Genomic DNA, 27,611 nt, shown 5'->3' with positions numbered 1-27,611 from the left:
CTGTGTGCCAGGCACTGTGCATGCATTTGATGTGGCTGGTCTCATTTGATCCCCACAAAGACCTAAAGAGATGGGTGGAGATACCGTACCCATTTACAGATGGGGAAACTGAGGCACGGGTCGATGAAGACATTGTCTAGGAAATGGCAGCGGAAGCTGCTCCCACGGGTCAGGCAGAGAGGCAGGAACTCATTTGGAGACTTCTGCTTTGCAGAGGCCATGGGTACATCAAGATGCCGAGCATCCGCAGCTGTTTTGAATGGCCAGGCTTGCCCCTTCCTAGCCTGCTCTGGGACCAGTGGAGCCTGTCTCCTCCCACCCCCAGACTCACTCCCTGCTCCTGTGGTAGCAGATGCTCCATCAGCTCCTCCTGCTGGCCCTGCTCAGAGCACTGTGGGACCTCAGTGCCAGCACCATGGTAGCCCACCCCAATCTTGCTAACAGATGTGCCGTGGTAGGAGGAGGGCCTGCCAGCTGTTTCTCCTCTCATTCTGAGACACATCTCTGAGTGTGGCCACTGAGGCTTCTCCCTAGCAAGTGAGTTCTCCTGCCGCCACATGGGACTGGGAACCACGGACTCAGGGCCTCACGGACAGGACTCCCATTTACATCTGTGTATAGCAGACAAGGGTGTAGGTTCTATAAAATACACTGGAATCAGAGGCTGCTTCTCTCATTGGGACTTGCATAAAATGCCAGGGGGAAACATCTTGTCCTTTGCCTGGACACTTGGCCCTGACACCAAGGGTGAACAGAGGGGGCCTCCAGGGAGGCTGGTTAGGTGGGAGGCCCAGGTAACTGGTCCAGGGCCCTAGGCTGATCTGTGGCATGGGCAGGAAAAGGTTAAAGCAGAGGCCCTCCCTGGATGGGAGTAATGACTTGGCTGAGATTGGCTGAGAAAGCTGTGTGTCTGCATGAATGGGTGGGACCCTGGGAAGAGGGTCCTAGGGTCCTCACTGTTCAGCAGATCCCCTTTGGGATGGGAGGTGACCTGGTGGGACTGTAGGGCTGGCTTCCCCCTAGGCCTGTGCTGGCCCCTGATGCTGAGCATCAGCAGCTGTTTTGAATGGCCAGGCTTGCCCCTGCCTAGCCCGCTCTGGGACCAGTGGAGCCTGTCTCCTCCCCACGCCAGACTCACTCCCTGCTCCTGTGGTAGCAGACACTCCATCAGCTCCTCCTGCTGGCCCTGCTCAGAGCACTGTGGAACCTCAGTGCATGGTGTCTGGGGCCACCCATCCATTCATCCTCCTTCAGTCAACAAACGTGTATTGAGCACCCACTATGGGCTGTTGACAGATAAATCAGTCACACCCGGCAGGGCTTGCCCTGGGGGCACAGAACTGGATTAGCCCCATGCAGTCATCCCTTCAGTGCATCTCCGCCTTCAGGTGCTTATGGCCTAGTGGGAAGATGATCCCTCTGCTACACTGAAGGGTGGGAGAGATGGGTGGTTTGAGGAAGACCAAGAAAGAGAGAAACCTGAGGTGAGGGACCTCATCCCTCCTGAGGGGCAGAAGAGTGAAAGTTCAGAGGGCCAAGGGACCTTGCCTGGATCATGGCGGGGCAGTGGGGGGACTGTATTTCAGATCCTTGGGTTTGCCTGCGAGAAGGAGCTTTGTCAGGGTGTCACAGCTGGTACAGGCCAGAGCCAGGCTACATCCCATCTTCCTCCTCCAGAGCCCAAGGCTCTGCCCATCTACTATCTACCCACATATCCCATGTTCCAATCCAGCAGCAAAGGGAGCTCGTCAGCTCCAGCACAGAGTTGGATCCAGGACTTTGAGAATGAGGCAGAGAAGCTAGGACCCTGAGAGGATGTGTTTCCGCTTAGAGCGGTGCTGACCCGTGGCAGGTGCTGCAGAAGGGGCAGCTGTCGGCATGTGTGAGGCACTGGGGCTATCAGGGACACAGGCAGGCATGGTCCCTGCCCTTGGGGAGTGTAGAGATGAGCGAGAAAGAAAAACAAGCCAACCATATTGACAAGTGCAGACTTATACCATGATTAGGTCTCTAGGGCTCCACATGAGAGGCCCGGGGTGCTCAGAGACCCCACGATATGCGGATTGATCCTGTCCAGGAGGTGAGGGACACCTTCTCAGAGGGCAGGAAGGTTGAACCAAGGTCTGAAGTATAGTGGACAACTAGGCAAAGGGGCTGGAGGAGGCTGGCGAGGGCAACAGGCCTGGCAGTTGGTGGTATGATTTTTGGACTTTATCCAAAGAGCAGCTGGAAGACCTGAAAAGGATTTCAGCAGAATTGACATGACCGGATGAGGTTTGCAAATGTCATTTAGGCCATTTGAGAAGCAGAGCTTGGCAGGTGGCCAGTAGGAGGGTTGGAGCTGCCCTGGGGCAGGGTGCTGATGCTGGACCATGGTGGAGTCAGGCGGGATGCAGGTCCTTGGTGCAAATGAGGAGCTCTAGGGACTCCTTCTGGAGAGGGAAGCTAGTGCTCCCCACCAGTACTCCCTGCACTGGGCCATGAGGCTCCTGGTCCCACTCTTGGGCAGCTAGCCACCTTGTCTCTGGTCTGGTCCACTTGGTCTGCAGTGAACTAGCCAGGATGACTATGGCCCTTGGACACTGGGAAAGAGAAGTGGTCAGCAGAGGGCAGGCTCCATGGCCCAGGTGGCTGCTGGCAGAGCTGATGTGAACTTTACCTTTCCTCTTCCTCTAATGTTCCTTCCTTTGGACCAGGCCCTGTGCTGGGCACTTGAGATCAGACATGGAATATACAGGGGGCTTCCAGCCCAGACTATTATAATCCTTTGTGATTTAGTGCTCATTTGTCTCATCCCCTCTCTGGGCCTCAGCCACCCAAGGAAAATGTGGAGAAGTTCAGAAGATATCAAGAAGAAAGTGAGCTACCTGTAGTGGTCCTGCCCAGTAATAAGCTCTGAGAGCATTTTGAGCAACCTTTGGGCCAGGCCCTGGCCAAGAGCTTTATATACTTTGCAGAGCAGGTATTATTACCCCCATTTTACAGATGAGGAAATAGGTCCAAGGCGGCCAAGTATCTTGCCCAGAGTCACATTTCTGGTAAGTGGCAGAGCAAGCATTCAAACCCTCGGCTGTCTGACCTCAAGGTGACAATCTAGCCCTAACTCCACAGCTCTCTGGTCTTCCCTGTGTGTGTCATATATGTGAGTATGGATCCACTTTGTTGTGGCTGGGTATCTGGCCTTCCTCACTTAACAATTATTGTGAACATTCTCCTGTGTTAGCCACTTGGCATCCATCACATATGATTTAATGGCTTCATGGCATTCTATCAACACTAATATCCCAGCTTTATATAATTTACTCCATTTGTAAAAAAAATCAGTTCCACTTTGAATTAATATACAAATATTATCTTGATTAACATGACTGTATATAAATGTTAGAATATCTCCAATTATTTCATTAGGATAAGTTCATCAAAAACAGAATTGCTAATGTGGTCTCAGGAGTCAGTGTGCCCGAGTTTGAATCCTGGCTCTACTGATGCAGAGCAGACAAGCTCCAAATTGGGGATTAGCCTGGGAGGGTTCTTGGCTTCACTCAGGAAAGAATTCAAGAGCGAGCTCATGGTAGAAGAAAACAGCTCTATTGATGTGGCAGAACAGCTCCGTGACTGCTCAGGCAGAGCAGGGCTACCCCATAGGCAGTGTGCTGACCGTAACAGTTCAGAGGCAGTTCTGCAGTCATATTTATGCCCACCTTTAATTGTATGCAAATTAAGAGGCAGAATATGCAGAAATTTCTAGGAAAGGGGTGGTAACTTCCAGGTCATCAGGTCATTGCCATGGAAAGGGGCAGTAACTTTCAGGTTGTCATAACAATGGTAAACTAACATGGCACACTAGTGGGCAGGTGTTATGGAAAGGTGATTCTACCTCATGCCTGTTTTAGCTGGTCCTCAGTTAGGTCCCAAGTCCAAGCCCTGCCTCCAGAGTCAAGTCTCATCTCCCACCTCACTACCATTTGCTGGTTGCATGACTTTGGGCAAGTTACTTAAAACTCGGAGGGCCTCGGGTTCCACTTCTGTAAAACAAGGAAGATCATAGTTCATACCTCACTATGTGTGTGTGTATGTGCACGCATGTATGTGTATTTATATATGTATATGTGGACACATATCGAGACATATACCAAGATATATTTGTATATACATACACATGCAATACACACATATATGCAAATGATTTATCATATGCCTTGCACATGAGAGACATATGAGTGTTTAGCTGTTATTTTATTAGCAAATTGCCTTCTAGAAAGGTTAAACTGATTTATGCTCCTGCTAGCATTAAAGGAAGATATTTTTAAAAGAAGATAATTTATTATCATTTTCACTTCATTGATCATCTATGAGATGTATGTTTTTCTTAAATCTCTTTTCCATTTATACTTCACCACTTACGAGTTGGTTTATTTTGGGAGGTTGGGATGTTGCCATTTGTTATTGGTTTGTAAGCATTGTTTTGAGGTTATTAAGGCTTTGTCCACCTTACAAATATTTTCTAGTTTGTTGTTTGCTTCTTAAGAGTATTCATGATGATTTTCACGAATAGAAATGTTATCCTTTTAAAAAATATGTCAGATAATCTCAGGAGGGCTCTATTGATCTGTAAAATCTGTGGTTCTTTATTTTGCTTTTATACCTAGAAATGTTTTTCCTATTTTAAGATCAGATAGGTATTCAATTATATTCCTTGTCATTTCATAATATCTCTTGTACTCTTAAAAAATTTAAACCATCTGGAATTCATCTTAATGGGGGTGGTGGAAATGAAGTTGGGTTCCAGCATTATTTTTCCTCCAATAGTTAACCACTTGTTAAACATCTTTCCTCCACTGGTTACTCTATAATAGACAAGGATCTAATACAAGCCATTGTATTATGTTTCATTGTTTATTTATTTTTATGCTAGTAAAATGCCAATTATATGACATTTACTATCTTTGTACTATGTATCCTTCTTCTCTTTATTTAAAACATTTCTGGCTATTTATTCTGTCAGATGAACCTTATGCCTATCTTAACAATTTCCTTGAAAAAACGCTTGGGCTTTTTACTGGAATTGTAATTAAATACATATATTAATTTGGGAAGAATTAACATCTTTAAAATATTACATTTTTCTATCTAAAAATATGGCATGTCTTCCTATTTGGTTGAAGTTCTACAATGTCTCTTAGTAAACTTTAATGGTTTTTATTACATAAGCCCTGTACATTTCTTATTAGGTTTATACTTAGTTTCTGCTGTCATGAATGGAATATTCTCCCCATTGTATTTTCTAGATAGCTCTCATCTAGTGAAAATAACTATTAATTTTTGTATTTTTTTATTTTTGTATTTAATTTATAACCATCCCCTTACTAAATCACCTTATTAATTCTATTAGTATTTCAGTTGGTTCTCCTGGATTTTATAGATAGGTATTCATATTATTTGCAGAAAAGAACATATTGTTGTCTCATTTTCCTCAAAGATCAGTAGTTCTTATTTATTTTTCCTGCCTTATTGCATTGTCCAGAACTTCTAGACCCATGAAAATAGTCGTAGTGACAGTGGGAGGCCTGGTGAAAATTCAGAGAAAGTTCTGGGGCTGGAGCCAGATTTGACCCATTCCTATCCCTACCATTGTCTCTTGAGACTCTGTTCACTCATTTGCTCATTTGTGAAACATTTTATGATGACTTCTCTGAGCCAGGCCCTGTGCTGGATACTGAGACCAAGGATGGCTTATATAGGAGGCTTCCAGCCTGGAATTTCTCAATATTCATTAATTTATTTGTTTGTTTGAGACAGGGTCTTGCTCTGTCCTCCAGGCTGGAGTGCAGTGGTGCTATCAGAGCTCACTGCAGCCTCAACCTCCCGGACTCCAGCAGTCCTCCCACCCAGCCTCCCAAGTAGCTGGGACTAAGGTGTGCACCACCACACCCAGCTAAATTTTTTGCTTTTGTAGATACATGGTCTCACTTTGTTGCCCAGGCTGGTCTAGAACTCCTGGGCTCAAGTGATCCTCCTTCCTTGGCCTCTTAAAGTGTTGGGATTACAGGCATGAGCCACCATGCCTAGCCAGAATTTCCAAATGTTTTGTGATTTATTTCTCCCTTGTCTCACCCCATCTCTGGGCCTCAGCCACCCGAGCCTTCTGTTCTGTTTCCCAACCCAACCTGCAGGAAAGGTGTTCACTGTAGTTCCCATTCCTGCTATGTTCTTGGCACTTAAGGCTCCCATCTGTCTTCTAGTACCACCTGGCTCTGTTAACTAATCCAGGCAGAGTCTGCCATTTCACATACAGAGAGGGAAAGTGGCTTGCTCAAGGTCACACAGGCTCTGTCACGGTCACACAAGCTCATTGGCTGGAGAGCTGGTCTGACAACAAGATTCTTGTTCCTGTGAAGGTGTAAATGGTTAGTTGGACTTTGTATATAACTTTTATTTCTTATTGGAAGATTTGCAGGAGCCTGGCTGGGAAGACATATAGTGTGCTCTATCCCAGAAGTCATACCTTCACCCATCTAGAGGTACCTTGAGCATCCCTTGAGCTGCCACTTCATCTGGTTCCTCCTGGTCTTTTTCCAGCCTCAACTTACAAAACCTGTAACTCCCTTTAAGGATTTACCTCTGTTTAGGTGAAGTTCTCTCCAGTTTCTTCCTATCCTCCCCTTACCACTGGATTGTAGTTTTTCATCTGCAGTATATCAAAATGTAAAGAGTTCAGGCTCTGGAACCAGACTGCAAGAACCTAAATCCCACTTTCTTTTTTTTTTTTTTTTTTTAATTTTTATTTTAAGTTTTGGGCCACATGTGCAGGATGTGTGGGTTTGTTATATAGGGAAACATGTGTCATGGTGGTTTGCTGTACCTATCAACCCATCACCTAGGTATTAAGCACAGCATGCATTAGCTATTTTTCCTAATGCTCTCCCTACCCCTACTCCCCTGCCGCCGACAAGCCCTAGTGTATGTTGTTCCTTCCCAATGCGTCCATGTGTTCTCATTGTTCAGCTCCCACTTATGAGTGAGAGCAGACAGTATTTGGTTTTCTGTTCCTGCATTAGTTTGCTTAGGATAATGGCTTCTTCATCCATGTCCCAGCAAATGACATGATTTCATTCCTTTTTATGGCTGCATAGTATTCCATGATGTATATGTACCATATTTTCTTTATCCAGTCTCTATTGTTGATGGGCATTTAGGTTGATTCCATGTCTTTGCTATTGTGAATAGTGCTGCAATGAATATACACATGCATGTATCTTTGTAATAGAATGACTAAATCTCACTTTCAAATTGTATGACCTTGGACAGGTGACTTATTCCTGCTGTGCCTTAGCTTTCTCTTCTGTAAAAGGGGGATAGTAATCGTTGCCGCCTTATGGATTTGGAGGATTAAATGAGTTAATATGTGTCCAGGGCTTAGAAGAGCACTCAGTAAATATTAATGTTTATCATCATCACCGGTTTCCCTGATTTGCCCCTCATGGTCACGAGTGTGTCTGTTCCCCACCATGGCATTCCCTGCCTTCTGTTCATCTTGAGACTTGGCTTGTAGCATCTGTACTTGGAGGTATCATACTCAGGCAGGCATTGCATCTCAAGCACTGTGCTGGCTGCTGAGAATGCAGAGAGAAATCCATCAATAACTAAAATGCCCTGGGAAAGGACCTTGGGCAAGGGAACAAGTCATCATTTTGGATCTCAGTTTCCTTTTTTTATAAGATAACAGAATAGGATACATGAAGGCCCAGTCCTGAAAGCTGGTTAAGCCCAGCTCCTCTATCAGCTGCAGATCGAGGTGGGCACAGGCTGGCTGAGAAAGAGCTGCTGTCCTTTTTTGGCCATTGGAATCCTCGGTAGCCCTAGGCCTGGCCTTGTACCATGGACATAAAAGGCATTGAGCTGGGCTTCTGAACAGCCCAGGGTGGGAGGGGATCCAGGAGGAGCAGCTGCAGTGCAAGGTGAATCCCAGAGGTGAGGTTCTGCAGAAGATACGACCTAGAGGGGCCCAGGTGGACAGAGTTGGGGTTCTGGGGACTTTTAGCCTTGGGTAGCTGGGGGGAGGGGGAGTGTGGGAGAAGCACCCAGGTCTCCCATTTGCAAATGGGGCTTTGAAATCAGACCTAGCCTGGGGACGGACTCAGCCTTTGTCTCTTCCCTGCCAGGGAACGCCAGCCCAGGCTGGGATTTGGCTTCTCTGAACCCGCCTTTGTCCTTCCTTGGAACAAATGGGTGCTATGAGGACTAAAGGAGTTGGTGCACAGAGTGGGGCTAGCTCAGTGTCTGTGCATAGTAGGTGAGCAGCAAAAGCTCACTCCTTTCCCTCCTAGAGGCACTTTCTAGTTCAGAATGCAGTGATATCTGGTGGAGGGTGACCGAGTCAGGATTTGGAACATCTGAGTTCTAACGAAGAAAAGAACCAAGTGGGGATTAATTAAAGTTGCCCAAACCACCCCTCCCATGTGTCACGGTCATTATCCCACTGGCTCCTTGCCTGGAAACCTGGGAAGCTGGCGTGTGTTTGTGTGTTTGGGTGCGCGCGTGCATGTGTGTGTGTGCGCGCGTGTGTGTGTGTGTGTGCGGGTGTGCGTGTGTGGTCCCCATTTTAAAGGTGAGGGAGCTGAGGCTCGGGAAGGTGCAGTGACTTGCCTGAGGTCCCACTGTGAGTCTGGCAGGTCCAGGACTTCTGACTCTGGGCCCAGCTGAGGCAGGGAGGGGAGAGGGCTCAAGGTGGGATAGGAATGGGGACAAAGATTAGGACCTCTTAGAAGGTGACACAGGGTGGACCAACTTTCCACAGGGCTGTTTCCTGAGTCATCTGATCAGGTTTGGCCAAAGGAGAGGAGCCGCAGCCAGGAGCACCCCGTGAGAGACGCGGCTGGTGAATCTGTGGGCCCTTTTCCTGAGCCCCATGCTCTCCGGAGCCAGGATCTGTGCGACAGGAACTGTCCCTACGCTAGGAACAAAGAGTGCTTGCCTCTGACTGGGGACTCACTGCTTGTCAGTTTCTCGTCAAGTTACTGCCTATTCTAACCCAGCCGGAGCCAGGGCATCCGGAACGCAGGTCTGGGAGTCACCAATCAGGGTTATAATCTCAGCTCTGCCAATGCCTCATCTTGAGGCCCTAGACAGTCCCTTTCCTTCCCCTGGCCTTAGTTTTCCCAAATATATTATGGGAGGAATAATGCTTCCCTTGCCTCACTAGACTGTAGGAATCTAGTGAGGTGAGGGATACTGTCAACTGCGAAGGGCCGTACACATGTGTAAGTGGCTGTTCGTGCATTGAACCTCATGTAGAAACCAATGAGATGGATATCAACATTCTGGAAAATCAAAAAGTATTGACATGCCTCTTGGACATGTCTCTCAGAAACCCCTGAGAGCCCCAGGGGAGCAAGCCAGGAGACAGTCCTGGCCATGTGCACAGGCAAAGAGAGACTGGTCACCTGGAGGATGGGCACAGAGCTCTATAAGTAGGATGTGGAGGACACATTCCAGCTGTGAACTGAAGAATGTTTGTGGTTTGGCTAATGATGGTTGGAGAAAGGGTTTCTAGGTGCAGGTGACTGAGCAACAGCCTGGTGGCAGGACAGTGTGGGACATGGCTGGGGAGTGGGCTGTGGTTTGAGGATAGAGCAGAGGGACCCTCTCTGTGGGTCTGGCTGCTGAAAGGAGAGCAGAGTCTAGATAGGGTGCCTGGGACGGGTTGGATTACAGAAGACTTGGGATAGCAGAAGGAGGAATTTGGACCTTGTCACCCTGCAGTCAGGGGGAGCTATGGAAGGTGTTAGAGCAGGGGAGTAGTGGAATTGGAGAAGACCCTCTGGAGGTGTGTGAGTGGGAGGATGGATGGGAAGGCATTTAAGCAAGGGAGCAGGGCTTTGAGCAGAGTTTGTGGGGAGACAGACATCCTCTCTAGATGACTTGGTGGCCAAAGTGGAATTGTTTTTGTTTCAGGGACAGAAAGGGGACCCAGGGCTCTCACCAGGAAAGGCCCACGATGGGGCAAAGGTAGGTTTCCAGGGACCCCAGTTCTCAGGGAAGAGGGGAGTGGACAATAGTGAAATCACCACACTCTGCGGCTAGTCGTCCTGGCGGAGGCCATGCATGGCAGAGGCAGTGAGGTGGGAACATCTAGAACGGTCAGGGTGTGGTGTGGTTTTTTCCTTGAAGCCCTTTAGCCTTTCTCAACACCAAACCCACCCAAGGTTATTCCCAGCCACCTTCGTTCCAAAGTGCAGCCAACACAACTGACAAAAGGTTTCTCCTATGGACACGCTCTTGGTGAATGTCCTTTTGCCTAATGTCCTGCATGGCTTTCTGCAGGGCCTGCTAGGTGACCGTGGGCATCCAGAAGTTTCTTGGTAGCACGTGGCCAGGAAGCTTCCCATAGACACTCAAAGTCTTTCCTGAGGTTAACTCCAGCAGACGGGTGTGTGGATTTCTAGGAGGCTGGAGATTCAGGGCTCCCTACCTCTGAAGGGCTACGAAAGCAGGTTTGCCTGCAGAAGGTAAAACACTTTGGCTAAAGGCTTTCATCCGTCTCTGAAGCATCCACCCCATAAACTGAGCAAGGGACTTGGAGAGGGTGCGGGACAGATGGGAAGAGGGGAGCCCAGAACTCCACATGAGATTGTCCAATGTGTCAGTCTTCCAGGCACAGACACCCTGGAAGCAATGCCCAGGTCTGCCTGGCTTCCTTCTGGACACAGCCCTAGAGCCATCCCAATGGATTGAACACTGCTTCTCAGCCTAGCCTCCTGTGCTTAAAGGCACCTAGAATTGGCTGCTTTCTTTGATTTCCCCAAGACACGGGTGGCTTATTGCTTCACATCCTCACTGCTAGGTGTTTGCCCTTAGCACGTATTCACTGGGTGACCCAGGGTCCCAGGAGAGTGTTCCCATATACCACCACTTGACCCCCATCAGAACCCCATGAGCCAGGGCAGATGGGCCCAGCTTACAGATGAGAAAACGGAGGCCCAGGCAGGGGTGGCTTGCTGGAGGTCATGCAGCTGGTAAGTGGCAAAATGAGATCGGCACCCGGGAGCCCAGGCTTCTCTCCTGCTCCTGCGTGGCCTGTTCTCAGGTCTTGGGGTGGTGGCAGAAATGTCCCCCTGCTTGGCCAGCGGCATGCCCAGCAATGGGAAGGTGTCTCAGGACTGCAGGGAGAGATGACTGATTGATATGGGACTGATAAGGCACATGTCCTCTGGAACAGTTTTCAAACATGGTTTTAGTATCGGAACCCGTTCTTCAAGTGGTGTCTTCTGCTGAAGCCCAGTATATAAAATAGATCAGACGGAGCGGCTGAGTTGAGTGGGAGAGGGCGGGGTACACCACCCACTCTTCTTGCTGGGCAGCACCCGAGTCTCCTCTGAGGCCTCTAGTACTCCATGAATCTCATTTGGAAATAACCAGCCATTGGAAGTTACAATTCCAGTTTTGTAGTGTAGCAGCGTGTCTCTGCTCCCGTTTTCCTGCCTCACCCGCCTTGTCTGTGTCTTGCAGGGTGACATGGGCTTGCCTGGGCTGTCCGGGAATCCAGGACCTCCGGGACGAAAGGTACTGTTTGGTTTTGACGCTTTGCCTTGTGCAGTGGGCCTCCTAGCAAGCCAGGTTTCAGGCAGGAGAGCTGTGGGCCCACCTGCCTTTCCCCAGCCCCAGCCCAGCTCCCCTGGGCACAGGGCACATGGGAGAGAGCTTTCCAAGGGCTGTGCCTGTTGGGGGCAGGGAATCCCTTGGCTTGCAGTAGGTGCCTCCCACCGTGGTTAATGAGGTAGCATAAGAAGTATCCTTGGTTTGCTGTACTTCCTTTTGGGGGCCAAGCTGCTCCCAGGGAGGCCACCTTCAAGAAAGCTTGTGGTGATGGAGTACCCTGTGCTGGCCCTGGCTCCACCGCCCACTGGCTGAGTTGCCTTGGGCCTGCAAGTCCTGTCTCTGCCCCTCAGCCTTCTCCTACATGAGATGGAGACAATGATCCCCATCTCTGACCCTGCTACAGTCTGGGGCTGTGTGACCAGGAGCAAGGCCTGGAGCAGAGAAGTTGAGGGAGTGGACCCTGTGGTCAGTTGGACCTGGGTTCTATTCCCCCTTCTGCCGTTTCCTGGTTGGGTGACCTTGGGCAAGTCAATGAGCTCTCAGAGTCTACTATGTGGCCGTCGCTGATGCCCTGCAGGGGAAGGGGAATGATGTGGAGAGGCAGTGGGTTCTCTGTACCTTCCTGGCTGTTGTTATGTCACCCGCATCCCATCCCCATTTCAGCCATGCTGGGGAGTTACCTGTCCAAACACCTGTGTGGGGAAAAGACTGGCATTTCCTAGGTAGTGGGTCTGTAGCTTACAGTCCCCCTGGATTTCTGTGACTCCTCCAGCCTGTGTCTCCCTTCCTTCAAGACTCTACTCTAGTTGTGCCTACTCTTGGGAGTCCTCCTGGAGCACTCAGCTTCAGGCCAGGAGGATCCTCTCTGCTCAAGGACACTTAAGCTGTCTTGGCTTAGTTATTTTGAGCTACCAGGTGTGCCTCACCAACCAGGGTGTGCAAATCTGGTTTGTTGCTCTTCCTACTGAACCTAGCATGAAGCCTGTGCATAGCAGGTATTCAGGAAATGGGGGGAAGGCAATGCAGGTTAAGGATCAATTGCTTTTTCCAAGAAAATCCCCAACTGCTGATGGATTATCTGGTGAATGCATCGGCCTACCACTGTTTCTTAAGCTTCTGCCCTGGCTCCCGGCTGTGGCCACAGCTGAACTCTCTCTAGGCCATCTGGCTCTCATCTGGACAGCTGGGGTGTCTCCCAGCTCCACCCAGTTCTTGCCTTGAGAGCCCCATGACACAGGGGGCCTTGCAGGATCTTGTTCCCTCATTCTCTTCCCCATGGCCAGAGCAGGCCATACCTCCAACCTGAGAGGCCTACCCTGGAAGCAGTGGCTGTTTGTGAGCTGGGAAATATGGTCTTTTCTGGCTCAGAGAACACAGAGGGACTCGCACTCCCCACTTCCTTCCCCTCTGGGCTCTAGCGCTTTCTGATGGATGAGGTGTGAGTGGAAAAGGCTCTTTCCGGTCCCAGCTCATAAAGCAGTCTCTGGTGGTCTTGTTCTGCATGGGGGTGGCAGCCTAGCAGAGGTGACAGGAGATAGGGAAACCAGACTGGAACCAGCTCCTGCCCGGGGTGCCAGGGCTCCTTGCATTAAGCAGATGTCCAGGGGGCCAAGGACCTCCAACCAAGAGGAAGCAGCTCACCTGAGCAGGGAGAGGCAGCTTCTCTAAGTTAATGAAGAGCCACTGTGCAGCTGGAAAACTATTTGGCAAAGCCAGTTGCTCTGAGTTCCCCTCTGGCCCTGGCCTAGACACGCACAGTAGAGTTCGGTGTGTGGCAGGCTGGCGTCACCCACTCACAGAGGGTGCTGGGTGAAGCGTCGGGGAGCTCAGGTCCCAAGGCAGAGACCCCTGACCAGTGGCGGAGATCAGAGAAGAGAACTACTGCCATGGGCAATGTGCCTGGGGCCACCATTGTAGGTGGTCTCTCCTATCACCCACGTCTTTGGTGACAACAGCAGCCACTTGGCTCTGATCCTGTAGTGTGGCTTTTCTGCGTTATTTCTTGTGGGAAGCCTTGAGGGGAGAAGGGAGGTGAGTGGATAAGAGGTGAGGTCAGCTTCCTCTTCGTGATCACCAGCACATTGAATTTTTGTGTCATTCTGAGGCAACATGGATAATCCTATGTATTCATTTATTTAACAAGAATTATTGAATGCCTGTAATGTGCCAGCCACTGAGCTGAATGGACAAAAATTCCTGGGACCTGCATTCTGGTTGGGGGTGGGGAGACAGATAATACAAAGAAAAACAGTAAAAATAAAAGGTACACTATAAGACAGAAAGGACTATGGAGAAAAATCAGCAAGAGAAAGGGAGTTTTGGTTGGAGACTGCAGTCTACAGCAGTGGCTCCCAGCTAGGGAGCTCAGGCCCCATCGCGGTGATTCTAGCTCAGTCGGTCTGAGTGGGACTCAGCATCAGTAGCTCTAAAAGGCTTCCAGGTGGTTCCCACTTGCAGCCAAGAATGAGAGGCACCAATTTAATGGAAATACCTTCCATGGGTTTCTAAGCTGCAGGGCTAGGATTTGAACCCAGGTCTTCTGACCCTCAGGCCCTTTCTGTCACCACAAGGCTGACTGAAACAGTTTCTCAGACAAGACAGTGTCCATCCAGTTAAAAAGAGCCTGCCTGCCTGAGAAGGTTTGTTTCTCTGCCACTGCCTGAGATGCTTGTGGAAGGACTTTGCTGGGCCAGTTCCCAAGGTGAGGAAGACACGCAAACCAGGTTAGATAGACCTGGGTGGAATCCCTGCTCTGTCGCTCTCCTGCTGTGTGAGCTTGGGCAAGTCGCCTCAGCTTGCTGGGCCTCAGCTGCATCATGAGGTGGTTGGGAGGATTAAATGAGATGTAATATCCCTGCACTCAGCACAGGGCTGGTACACGGCAGGCACTTTGTATGCATTTATGCAATGAATGAATAGTGATCATGATCATGAAGAGAAGCATCTGAAGAAGGTCTTGCCCATCTGGTAGTGCTAGTCATTTTGCTAGTTTCCAGCTAACCGCCCTCCGCTAGCCAAGAAGGCTGCCAGAACTCCATTTGCACCTCCCATGCTCTCTCTCATCTAATTCTCTTGCCTTCTTTCCTAGAGACCAGTAATTATCAACTTGGGGTGATTTTGCCCCCCTGGGGAACAGTTGGCAATGTCTGGAGAGATTTTTGGCCATTACATACAACTGGGAGGGAGGTGCTATTAGCTTCTGATGAGTAGAAGCCAGAGATACTGCTAAAAATCCTGCAATGCACAAGATAACCCTTCCCTCCCATACACATACAAGATGTGTCCAGCCCACAAAGTCAAGGTTGAGAAACCTTGCTGTATAGAAACCCTGGCCCTATCCAATCCCATGTACCCTGGGCCTTCCTGCCTCCCTGCCCCCTGCTGTGTAGAAACCCTGGCCCCATCCAATCCCGTGTGCCCTGGGCCTTCCTGCCTCCCTGTGTTTGCTTCTGCTGTGCCCTCCCCAGGCATGCACTCTCCTCCACACTTATCCTAATGTGGCTGCCCCTTGGCTCTGTTCTTAGAGAATAGCATCTTCTCCAAGAGCACTCCCCAGCACCTCCAGGCAGAAGTCACCCCTCCCTTCTCTGACCATTTGGCCTCCCTTCTCAGCCTCTTTGGGCTAGTGGGCAACCCACTAGTGTCGACACATTGCTTAGACTGGACAGAGGACAGAACCCAACCCGTTCATCTTTGTTTCCCCACTGGGGCTTAGTGCAGTGCTGACCACATTCACCTCCCTCGCTCCTCACCTCTGGCAAGCATCACAAATTGATCCTTCTGGCCAAGCCCTGAGACAGCCCCTGAATCTTTCTTACCATACTGCCCCAGATAGACATGATGCATGGAACAAAACTGCTACTCAAATCAAAACCTGACTTGCTTCTCTCCAGCCTGATTTCCCCTCAGTTCCCTCCTGTTGCCCCCACCCTGCCCCCAGCAGGAATGCTGCCTGAGTTGGCCATTATCTGTGGGAAGCTGTAATAAAATGGGAGAGCACAGCGGTCATCTGGAAGTGTGTCTGGGGAAATGTGATTGAGGCCGCCTGAGATGATCTCCAGCCTTTCCGTGAACTCCCGATTCTGCCTGAGTGTGGTACCCCCAATTCCATATAGTTCCCCCCGAGAAATTTCTCCAGGCTCCCCTGCTTCTACAGCCCATACCCACTGGCATCCCTCCTATCCCATCCTGTGTCTCCTGTCCAAGCCCTGCTCCTCCCCCAAGTCTCAGTTTATAATGCCGCCTCCTGTGGCTGGGTGCATCTATATTCTTCTAGCATTCTCCTTCATTGCACTTAAAATGCATTTAATGCCCACATCCCCTTCTAGAAGGTGGAGAGTTTTTCTGTTCATTGGTGTATCTCTAGTGCCTAACACAGGGTCTTGGTCATTGCTGGGGTTCAGCAGACATTTGTTTGATGAAGGAACAACTGGATAAATGAATAAGCCATACAGAAAATATACCTTCTTGCCTGGAGCGGTCTCAGGTATCCACGGAGCAGAGTTTGGTGTCAGACACCTGACTGTGTCATGATGGACTATGCTTTTAGACTAGCCACAGACTTTGGAATCCTACAGTTTCTGAGCCCACAGGACACTTGGAGAGGCCAGCTGGGGAAACTGAGGCCCAGAGAGGCACCTTGTCCAGCATCACATAATAAGACCCTCTACTCTAGTCATGTGTTTCTCACTCTTTGATTCTTTCTGTCCTGCTGATGGCCCAGTCTGGGGTGTGGGCTGCCCAGGAGGTAGGGAAGTTCAGCAGAGATTCACAGAGAGCTAAGCAAGCTTGGTGAGTTTCAGCTCAATTACAACAGGAGCTGAGGCCTTGCTCAGGCCAAGGTGGAGCCTGGGTGGACAGCCGATGTCTGAGTACATATTGGTCCCTAGGACCCCCAGGCAAGGACAGGACCCCTCCCCTCCCTGCCCAAAGCCCAGAAAGCAGCCCAGCCAGACGGGGAGACGGTCTGTAGCAACAGTGAGGTGATGTCTGGTTTCTCCTTGCGCATTGTAAGCAATGATTAATCTGGCTCCCAAACCAAAATATAGACCGAGTTCTATTATAAACACAGGTCCTGTGGAGACCCGCCTGCTGGGCAGCCAGAGGCCCCTTGCAGACACCACGGTCCCTGGAGCTCCCCGAAACATTCCCTCTCCCTTAGTGCCAGTCAGGCACCGATCACAAACTGGAAAGTCACCGCCCACGGGCCCACCTTGCGGTCAGCACCCGCCCCATAATTGGTGGGGCGCAGCACAAGATAATGGTTTAGATTCTTGCAGGTCTGGGGCCCTGTCATTTGGAGCTATTTGCCGGCCCCAGCTTGGTAAACATTGTTAAGATGCTTCCAGGGAGCATAAGCACCTCCTGCCTCCTACCTCCCACCTTGGCTATGCTCGCTCTGCTGCTCCTGGCCATCCAGGAGAAACTGGGGTGTTCATGGCAATGTTCAAGGCCCTTCAGGGTCTCTTGATCAAGAGATACCTAGAAATTGCATATCCCAGTGGGTCTGGAGTCTGGGGAAAAGTATTGGCTTGGCCATAACTTGCTAGGTAACTTTGGACAAGTCCCTTCCCCTTTCTGAGCTTCAGTTTCTCAGTCTGTCCAATGAAAAAGGAGATTGCCAAACTAATGGTTTAGGTCCCTTTCAACTCAGTTATTGCAGGATTTCATGACCGACCTCTGCCTGAATAATGCTGCAATGATGTGAAACTTTCATTCCAGGGAGGGCATCTATAAGGGGATCTCTCCTTGAGTGGCTTTGTGGCTCTTCTAGGCAGGCCTTAGGCCTCAGTGAGCGTGTCTCATCCCATGCTTTTTGATGGCTAAGGATGTGGGATTGGAGTCACAGGCCTGGCGCTGCCCCTAGAAGGCTGTGTGGCCTCAACGAAGTCTCTTTACTTCTCTGAACATCAGTTTCCTCAACTGGCAAATGTGTATGGTAATTTCTGCCTTCTAGGGGTGATAGCAAGGAGTCCGTGAACTGAAATATGAAGGCTTCAGTGCTGAGCCAGGTATAGGGCCTGCCACCGTGCCTGCCGGTGATGATCATTCACTTCCATTTAGCTGCATCCTGAGTAAGAGGGTTTACTGGAAATCTTCTCCTGGGATTTCACTGGAGAAATGCCTCTGCTTCCTTTGTGGGGAGGTATGGGTGCTGAAGAATTGGTTTTCAGCAGGGTTCTTGTGACTGCAGATGAAGCCACGGGAGCTGGTGATGGCCAAGGGCCCCCCGGACCCCACATTATGGTTCTCTTGGGGTTCTTGTCCTGTTACTCCATTGGATCTTTGCAGGCAGGTAGAATATGACAGAGTGAGCTTCAGAGAGGATAATTACCCATACAGAGTCACACAACCAAGAGTGCAAGGCTCCATTCAGCTCTTCACTGGGAAAAGGTTTCACTTGTTCTTCCTCATCTGCAAGCTCCAGGTGGAAAAATGATGATCATGGCTGTTAGTTACATCTTGTCGCGGTACCTCCCTGCTCAAAGCGCTTCTGTGGTTTTGCATCACATCACCACCAGCATGCTCTGGCCTCCTGCTTCTCCAACCACCCCCATCCCTCACCCTCTCGCCCATTCTATTCCAGTCATACAGGCCTTCCTGTGTTCCCTCCAAGCCACTCAAGGGCGTTCTTGCCTCAGGCCCTTTGCACTTGCTGTTCCCTCTGCCTGCACTGCCCTTGTCCATGGAGCCGGCCCTGTGTTCATCCCATTCATCTCCTTAGAGCAGCCTTCCTTGATCCCATCCTCTATTCACCGTCCCTCCCCAGTGCTGCATTCTCTGTCCGTAACTTTACTTCCTTTTCTTCACAGCACTGATCACTACTAGACATTTTCTCCCTGTTTCTGAAAGGATTTTATTTTAATTGTGGTTAAAAAGCATATAACGTAAAATTAGCATCTTAACCATTTTTAAGTGTCCAGTTCGATAGCATTAGGTACATTGTTGTGCAATCAATATCTAGAAATGTTTCATCTTGCAAAACTGAAACTGTACCCACTGAGCAACTCCCCATTCCTCTCTCCTTGCAGCCCAGATGTTATTTTTATGTTCACTTTGTTTTTTACCTCCTTAATTAGAATGTAAACTCCTTTAGGGCAAAGAATGTTGTCTGTCTCATTCTTCCTGTGCCTAGAACGGGGCTGGAGCATGAAAACTCAGTAAATGTTTATGGAATGAATGAAAAATGAAGATTATAACAGCAGCTAACCTTTACAGCACCCTTGAATCCAATGCCAAATACTGCGCTTTACACACTTTCTATCCTGCCATCCTTGCTCCAACTTTGTAGCCCCATTTTATAATTGAGGAAAACAAGATTCTCGGAGGTGAAGTCATTGGCTTTGGGTCACCCAGACAGCCAGTTAGTAGAGCAGCACTGGAATCCAGATGGGTCTGAAACAAGAGGTTGTATGCCCCGGTTTGCCCACTGGGGAAAAGAGTACACGCCCCAGCTAGAAGAATCTCACCCAACCTTGTTGCATCAATCTCCATAGGCCCCTGGATCTGAGATGCAATCATGTCACTGAGGGCTCTTGAGACATGAATAGGTGCAGAAAGAATGCTTGTAAACTCTCCAGACCTCTTAGATCAAACTGACTCTGCTGTGTATAATGAAGAGTCCCCACCTCCTGGGGGCTGATGGGGGGTGTTGAGTGCGTATGCCTGTGTGTGTTTGTGCGTGTGCATGGAGCTGCATATGTCTGGGGATGTTTGCAAGGTTCCCAGTGTGGCTCCAGATGTCAGAAGGATCTGGTAGTGAGTGCCTGTGGCTTGTTAGCAATGGGACTCAGGGCAGGCATCTTCAGTTCTGTGAGACTCAGTGTTCTCCTCTGTGAAATGGAGATGACAGTCGCCCCTCCCCACCCCAGCTCATCTGACTGTTGGAAGGAGTAGATGAAGTCATCTGTTATGCATGTAGTCCTGGGTAAATGGCAGCGCATAGAGAGGGTCTACAGGTTTGAGCGTGCATGCGGGCGTGTGTGTGTTCTAGTCTGGTGTGTGTATTTTAGACTCTGGAGGAGTCTTCAAACTCTAGGGTTCTAAAACATCAGAGGTGAAGGGGACTCAGAGTTCTAACTCCCTAATCTGAAGTTCAGAGAAGGGTAGTAACCCACCCAAAGTTGCATAGTAAGTTAGGGACAGCATCTAAACCAATCCCAGAGCTCCCTGCATAAAAGGGTCTAACATGGATAAGTGTGGCTAACCTGTGTACAGTGGAAGCCTCCCCAGCTGATGGAAACTTGAAGTGTGAGGTTTCCTTTGGAAACCTCCTTACTCTTAAGAAATGGCTCAGGTGATTATACCTCGTGCCACCTGAAAGCACACACTCAGCTTGGTTCTCTCCACCCACCCAGAGGCCTGGCCTAGACATGCCTTACACCATGGTCTTTGGGCCATCAGGACAGAGGGTCAAAGTTGGTACTGGGGCGTTGCCAGAGTCCTTCTCATTAGTATCTGGGTGGCCTATTTCTCCCTGGAATAGGAGCTGGGGCCAGTGGGAGAAGGGAAACAGCTATTTGGGTTAATATATGTGGTCAAGGCCTGTGATGGGGGCTTTATGAGAAGGGGCAGGTCCTGACAGGGGAGGGAATCCCAGCATCACGTGCGATGTGGTTGCTCAGCACGTTCCAGACCTCGAGTCCTACTCAGTCTACTCCTCCATTGACAAATCCTAGCCCTGAGAGATGGTCTCACCTTATCTCTGGATTCAGAAGGAATGGTTGCGATACACCGTCTCTTGGTCACAGTTGCTCTGTTCCAGTTCGTCTCACCACCTCTGCCAGAGCAGTGAATGACCCCCATGATGTCCCCTGCCTAAGAGCCACTGGGAGCAGAGAGAAAACCTTGAGAATATGCGAACCGTCACATGGTATCTGCATCCATCTGGGGAGCGCTTACTGAGCGCACACTCCATCCTGGACGCAGTACATACGGTGCTGAACAGAGCAGGCCGGGAGGCCGGGCCCTTGCAATTTCCAGGCCCAGATGTGTCCTCCCTGCCTGATGCAGCTTCTTCCCCCTACAGGGACACAAGGGCTATCCTGGACCGGCAGGGCACCCCGGAGAACAGGTGAGGGCCTCAGCCTCAGCCCTGCCCTGGTCGCTGTCCCTCCTCCCAGCCCCTACCTGTCTCTGGCCCCCTCCCTAGATCCTGCTCTGTGAGCCAGCCTAGAGCCAGGCTGTTCTGCCTCTCACCCTGCTGGGGCCTCCAGCCCACTCCAGCCCACCCCACCTCTCTCGCCCAGCCACATTTGCCCAAAAGAGCCAGAATCCATGCCGGCCTGATGTTGGCATGAGCCGCGCAACGCCAGTTGGAGCCATGAATAGCTGGCCTGTTCCGGGCGATGTTAGGGGATATTATACACGCCACCACGGGGTTTGCAGGAATTTTGGCTGGCCTGGCCCAAGTCAAACAGCAGCCCTGCCAGCATGGGAGAACCAGCCAGGCCTCCTCAGTGATTTCTTATTCCTGGGCTGCAAGCAGAGGGGGTTTTGTCCCTCAGAGCTGGTCTGACCGGTTTCACAGAGGGGTGGGCTTGGGGGCCCTACCCTTCCTCCTGTTCCCTCTCACGTTCCTGCCCCTCTCTTTGTTCATTGCCAGCCCCAGTCTCCTAGGGTCCCCAGACCCAGAGCCGGGCAGGGTCTTTCCTTTCCTTATGTTTCTCTCTGTTCCTTTGCAGGGGCAGCCAGGACCTGAGGGCAGCCCAGGGGCCAAAGGTTACCCTGGCAGGCAGGTGCAGTATATGGCTTCTGGAAGCTCTGTGGCCATGGTGATGTGGAGGTGGCCACAGGTTGCCCCGAGGCAGAGGGAGGTGGTGGGCTGGGGGCCAAGGAGCTGCACCTGCTGGGTGGACCCTAAGGAGGGGACTTTCCAGGGGGCTGGACCAAGGAAGCCTGTCTTTGCAGGCACAGGATAAGGCTGCATAGTAAGAGGAGGTCTGATTCTGTGGGGCTGGGGCTCCAGAGGCTCCTCCCACTCAGTGTCCCTCCTACCCACCAGCCACCTCCCTGGGATCCTGGGGATGTGGGGGTCAGGCCAAAGACTGCTAATCTAACCCCACCCCCATTCTACAAAGAGAGCAGCAGAGGCCCCAAAGAGGAAGGACTCACCCCAGGATTGGCAGCAGGTAGAGCGTCTCCATATGTCCTTGCCCCTCTGTGTTTTGTGTTTCAGGGGTTACCTGGACCGGTAGGAGATCCCGGCCCCAAAGGCAGCAGGGTAAGTGGTTCCTGGCCAGTGCCACATGGGTGGGGTTCTAGGTGAGCATCACCTGTCCCGCCAGTGGGCTTGATGGGAGGTCAGAACTATAAGGAGAGCCAAGGCCCTCCCACCTGAGCGCTCCCGGACAACAGAGGGGCAGCAGGAGGGCTGGGTGATGGGAGACCCTTGAGCCAGGTAAGCTGCTTGGTCCCCATGGCCAAGAAGTCTGGGCAGCAAAGACTGTGCTGGGGTTTGGCCACAGTCCAGCTACAAACAACTAGGCATTTGTTTGCTGTGTCTCCTGGCTCATCCCCAAGTTACAAGAGAGCCAGTATGGGCCACTTGAATTGCTTGTCGTCGAATCTTCAGAGACCTCCCTCCTGTTTCCAACTGAGGGCTGGGGGGATCCACTCTTCTTGGAGGGCACCCGGTGTGTGAATGCTACCTACGCCTGCAGCCTGGTGGAGCTTCCAGATCTCCCCTTTCTTCAAGGCCCCCATGGAGCAGACCCTGAGTAGTGATCAGCCTCAGTTTGCCTACCTTTACCATGGTCATGATGTCCATCTGTACCTGTAGCCTGGTTATGTCAAGCTGACTTGACAGCTCAGGAGGGGACCAACAGGTGGGGACTCCCATGTGGGTTGTGGGAAGACAGAGAAGGTTCTGGGTGGACTGAATGGGGTAAATGGAGTTGGAAAGATTTAAAGCTGGTGTGATGGAATCCTCTCTTCTACATACAAAGAAACTGGGTTCATGGCGGGGCCTGGATAGCCCCAGCTTACACTGCATGCCTAAGGTGGATCTGGGATGAGGACCCAGGTGTTCTGAGGCCTGGACTTGCTGCCTCTCAAGGAATGCTCAGGAATGGGGTCACACAGTCCTTGGTCAGGACAGATCATGTATCCTTTGCTCCTGAGCCAAAGCTATTTATATTTTGGCAGGAGGGAGAGGACAGAATGGTTGCAGTCTCAGCCCTAATCCCTGCAGCAGACTGGTGGCTGTTAGGAGAGCATGGGGAGGCGGGAGTGGGGGCTGGTAGGTGCATTCCCCAGGAGGCTACTGTGATAGGCAGGGCCTGAGGAGGCTCTTGTCCCAGGATGCTGGACCTCTTCCTTTATTCTGCTGCTCCCATGGGCTGTGCCCCCAGAGGGACCCCCTAAACCCAGGGAGAAAGGTCTTCTCAGTCCAGCCCCAGTCCTGATCTCCTGATCTGCCAGAAGGACAGGGCATGTTAATGACATCTGGCATTGCTCGACTTGCCTGCCAGGCCGGTGGCATCTCAAAGCCACATAGGAGGAGAGGACTGGTCTGGCCCCAGCACTCCTGTCTCTTACAGGCCGCACAGCCCTGGATGGGCAGCCTGGGTGAGCAGTGAGTCACTCAAGCTGTCCTTCCAACCCTGCCACCACCAGCCTCATATTTCTGAAGTAGGCAGGGGGCAGGCTTTGGAATCGGGATGACAGGCTTTGAGACCTGCCTTGCCCTCAGCTAGCTGTGGGACTTTGGGCAAGTCACTGGGCCTCTCTGAGCCAATGATTTTCTCACCTGTAAATCTGGGAGATAAGCCCTATTTGGAATGGTAGCAAATGGCACTCTTTCAGATTATGGATATTAATCATGCTGGATGCCAACAAGGAGGCTCAGTGGCCTCTTGGCCTTCCAGCGAAGGAGAGATGGTTGTGAGCCTCTGGGTTGCTTGTTTGAGGGAAGGCAGTATGCAGAGTGGTTAGGAGCCCAGGCCCGGGAGTCAGAAGACTTGAATACCAGTTCTACCACATTTCAGCTGTGTGGTCCTAGGCAAGTTACTTCACCTCTCTGGGCCTAAATGGTCTTACCTCTACAGGGGGCTGAGTAATAATACTTCCTCGTGGCTGGGCGTGGTGGCTCACGCCTGTAATCCCAGCACTGTGGGAGGCCAAGGTGGGTGGATCACCTGAGGCCAGGAGTTTGAGACCAGCCTGGTCAACATGGCGAAACCCCATCTCTACAAAAGTAAATAGTAGGTGCACACCTGTGATCAGCTATTCAGGAGGCTGAGGCAGGAGAATCGCTTGAACGTGGTAAGCAGAGGTCGCAGTGAGCCAAGATTGCACCACTGCACTCCAGCCTGGATGACAGAGTGAGACTCTGTCTCTCTCTATATATATAATTAATAAAACATAGCACTTCCTCGGGGATGGAATAAATGCTTTAATATATGCAAAGCACTGACAGCAGGCCTGGCCTGTCATTCATGCTCAATAAACATTAGCTTTGGTTAGAGTTATTATTAAATCATTGCACAAAGGGTGGCATGCAGATAGTGGCAGAAGCCCCGGGCGAGGTCACTGCCCTTAAGAAGTTCCCAGACTAATGAGGACATGAAGCGTGAACACAAATAATGAAGATACAAGGGAGAAAGTGGAGAAGGATGCTACCGAGGTGCAAAAATGGCATTGGGGTGGAGGGTAGAGATTGCTTCTAGCTTGGGGTATCAGGGATGCTTGCCCAAGGAGAGCTCATGAGAGCTGGGCTTTGAAGGATTTGACTCAGAAGTCATGAGGGATGGACGGGACATGCCTGGTGGAGGGGACACAGTGAGGAAAGGCTGGGAGGGAGGAGATGAGAGTCACCCTAGGGAAGAACCCCAGAATGGTGATGAGCCCCGGCTGCGGAGTCAGCTGGACTTAGGTGACCCTTGAGCTGATTAGGAATTCCTTGAAGAGAATTCACAGCTCCACCACTGACTAGTCATGTTGCTTTATCTACAGAGCCTCAGTTTTCTTATCTGTCCAGTATGGGTGATGACAATCTGGGGGTCCTTGTGAGAGTCTAATGTGGTAGCATGCGTGTGCCTGGCACAATGTCAGCACTCCGGGTTCGTAGCCGCTGTTAGTTAATGCCATCACTCAGGCGGCCAGGGGTGAATGTAAGTCCTGCATCCAGGACCTTGAAGACTTAGGAGGAGCCGTGGCAGGAGCCACGGGCACCTGCCAGCATCCCTGGGGGTGGGGAGGGCTTGGTGCCATGCTAGCATCTAACCCAGCCGCGAGCTTCCTTCTGCAGATCCTGGAGCCCTGGCGCGGGGCGGGCCTCCTGTCGGCGAGCGCCCGCGCCCTTCCCTGGCGTGAGGGTATGTGCCTTTGGACTACATCGTGGAAGCCAGCACCATGCAGTCCATGGGCATATACACTTGCCTCAAGGCCTATGTCATCGAGGAGCCACCGGAGCTGCCACTGCCATCGGGGAGGAAGAGGAGGAGCCGGGATGTGGGATGGCAGCGGTGGGTGGGCTGGGGCAGGCTGGGCCGGCCACACCTCACCGCTTGACCTCTGTGACCCCACTTCTTCTCTTTCCTAGGGCTACATTGGGCTCCCAGGGCTCTTCGGCCTGCCAGGGTCTGATGGAGAGCGAGTAAGTTTGCTTCTTTGGTTATTCACCATCCACCAGCCACCCCTGCCTAAGCAGAGCAGGACCTGCCAGGCACCAGCCTGGGGAAGTCAAGGAATTCCTCCTGGAGGAGGTGCACTTGAGTCGAGTAGGAGTCTGATAAGGGGACCAGTCAAGGCAGATGCGTTCCAGGCATAGGGAACAGCATGTGCAAAGTCAGGGATTTACGGTAACTTGGCGAGTTTAACAATCAACACCACCAAAGTGCTGCATGAGAGGGTGAGAGTGGTAGGAGTTGAAGCTGGAGAGGGCCCTGGGGCAATGTCCTAGGTGACCAGGACTCAGGTCAGGAAAGGGACTCTGTTCTGAGGGTATGCGGAGCCTCTTGAGGACTTGCAACCAATGAACACCAGGCCCACTTTATAGTATGGATCAGGAGTCTGCAAACTGTGGCCCATGGGCCAAATCCAGCCAGTTGTCTGTTTTTGCAAACAGTTTTATTGAGCTCAGCCTTGCTCATTTGGTTACATATTGTCAATGCCGCTTTCTCACTACAATGGCAGAGTTGGGTAGGTGTGACAGAGACCGTATGGCCCGCAGAGCCAAAGATATTCACTATCTGCCCCTTTCCAGAAACCATCTGCTGATTCCTCTTTTAGACAGATCAGTTGGTTTACTTGAGGAAAATGTGTTGGTGAGGGGTGGGGACAGCAAGAGCAGGTGGCAGGAATTCCAGCAGCCTGAGAACAAGATGGTGTGGCTGTAGCTGGCTGGGGGCAGTGGACCGGGGTAGAGGTGAGGACGGTGGGGAGGGGAGACTGGGCTGGAAACCTGGTCTCTGCTTGGGCCCTGAGGTCTCTGAAGAGCTGAGGACTCCCAGGCGGAGCAGCCGTCTGGGGAAGGTGGTGGGGCTGGTTTGGTGACAGCAGTGGGTGCTAAGATTTCCCAAGATCCCTGTCCTTCCAGATCAAGTATCAAAGTCAGAGGAGTCCAAAAGATGGTGTGGGAGCTTCTCACGGACCCCTGGCCCAGCCTGGAGGTCCATTAGAAGCCCTTGGGGTGGTGGCCTTGGGACCTTCCTCCCCGCCCCCTCCCAACCTGAGCCCGTATCTATGGGAACTCAGTTGTAACCTCCATAAGCTGGGTATAGAGAATCTCAGGACAGCTGGAGCCTGGGCATTTATGAAGCATCTGCTGAATACAGGAACACTGGCATTTCTCTGTCTCTTAGGTCACCACAGACCCTGACCCTGCCATCCGTCCGACATGCATGTCACTGGGGCTGCCACGCAAATGGCGCACATTGCAGGCCCTCTGTGCCTTCCTGCCATGGGTGGCTCTGGGCTGGTTTGGGGCAAGCCTGACTGTCCCTGCTGGCATCCTGCCCTGACGTCTACCCTGTCTCTCCCCTGCAGGGCCTGCCTGGTGTTCCTGGCAAGAGGGGCAAGATGGGTATGCCGGTAAAGATTTTCCGTGTCTATTACGCAGACTCTAGCGGGGAACCCCACCTCCCACGGCCACGCTGCCCTGGCCACCTGCTGCCTGGCATCTGCTGCTTCTCCCCCTGCTTTGAGTGTGGGGGCCGCATGTGGGGTTGCCTGGCCACAGGACCTGCTGCTGGCACACAGCGTGACTGGGGCCCGGCTGGGACTGGGGCTTCCGTGGGCTCTGGGCCTCCCTGGGGTTGGCTCCTCTCTCCGTGTGGGCAGCAGTGGCTCTCCAGTGCAGTTCTGTGTCTGGGGGCTTCTGTCTATTTGTGTCTGTGGGTCTGCTGTGACCAGGGGACCTTGGCCAGACCAGGTGACTGTGCTCCCATCTCAGGGAACACTCAGTCTCCACGTTGTCTGGGTGTCATTCCGCTCTGTCCAGTTTGCTCATGCACACACCAGGCCAGAGGACAATGGGGTGTATGGGCAGGGCCACACAGGCATGACCCAAAGAGGGGCTCAGCAGTGACCCCCAATCCACCAGCTCTCTCTATGACTCCCCATCATGGGAGGAAATTGTTTGCCCCTTGTTTGTACCTGTGCAGAACATGGAGAAAGAGCCAAGGCATGGAGAGATTAAGTCACTTGCCCAGGGTTTCAGGAGGAGTAAACAATGTAGCCAGGATTCGAACTCACTTGGTCTATGCCCGGGGTCTTTGATCTCAGTGGCCGCTTGAGGCAGCCTCTCAGGGTCCCCAGCTGGCAGTCATATTATAAAAATAGGTTCCCTAGACTCTTTGCCTGGAAGGAAGGTCATTCATTCCAGTTATTGAGAAGGGGGAAACTGAGGCTCTGAGAGGCAGAGTGAGATATCCAGGGTCCCTCTGCCACTGCCCTGCAGGTTGACCCCTTGACTTGGAACCATGGTCAGCCCAAGTCCGGGCCTGCCATCGCTGGTGGTTGGTGAGGAAGGGAGTATGAAGAGGAGGCCTGGAGCATTCGAGAGTGCTCAG

At 51.5% G+C, this 27,611-nt stretch overlaps 1 protein-coding gene across 1 annotated transcript in view; it reads left to right on the top strand.

The window, feature by feature from the left end:
* COL27A1 (collagen type XXVII alpha 1 chain) overlaps window positions 1–27,611 on the top strand; it is a 160,989-nt gene that overhangs the window by 31,843 nt on the left and 101,535 nt on the right. The window contains exons 6-12 of the mRNA XM_025360383.1: window positions 9,955–10,008; window positions 11,509–11,562; window positions 20,627–20,671; window positions 21,282–21,335; window positions 21,776–21,820; window positions 25,142–25,195; window positions 26,587–26,631. Of these exons, the coding sequence (XP_025216168.1) occupies window positions 9,955–10,008; window positions 11,509–11,562; window positions 20,627–20,671; window positions 21,282–21,335; window positions 21,776–21,820; window positions 25,142–25,195; window positions 26,587–26,631 (351 nt within the window). The remainder of the gene's footprint in view (window positions 1–9,954; window positions 10,009–11,508; window positions 11,563–20,626; window positions 20,672–21,281; window positions 21,336–21,775; window positions 21,821–25,141; window positions 25,196–26,586; window positions 26,632–27,611) is intronic.

This window comes from Theropithecus gelada, chromosome 15 (genome assembly GCF_003255815.1).
Source record: "Theropithecus gelada isolate Dixy chromosome 15, Tgel_1.0, whole genome shotgun sequence".
Taxonomy (NCBI): Eukaryota; Metazoa; Chordata; class Mammalia; order Primates; family Cercopithecidae; genus Theropithecus; species Theropithecus gelada.
This window is presented reverse-complemented; position numbering and strand designations above follow the sequence as displayed.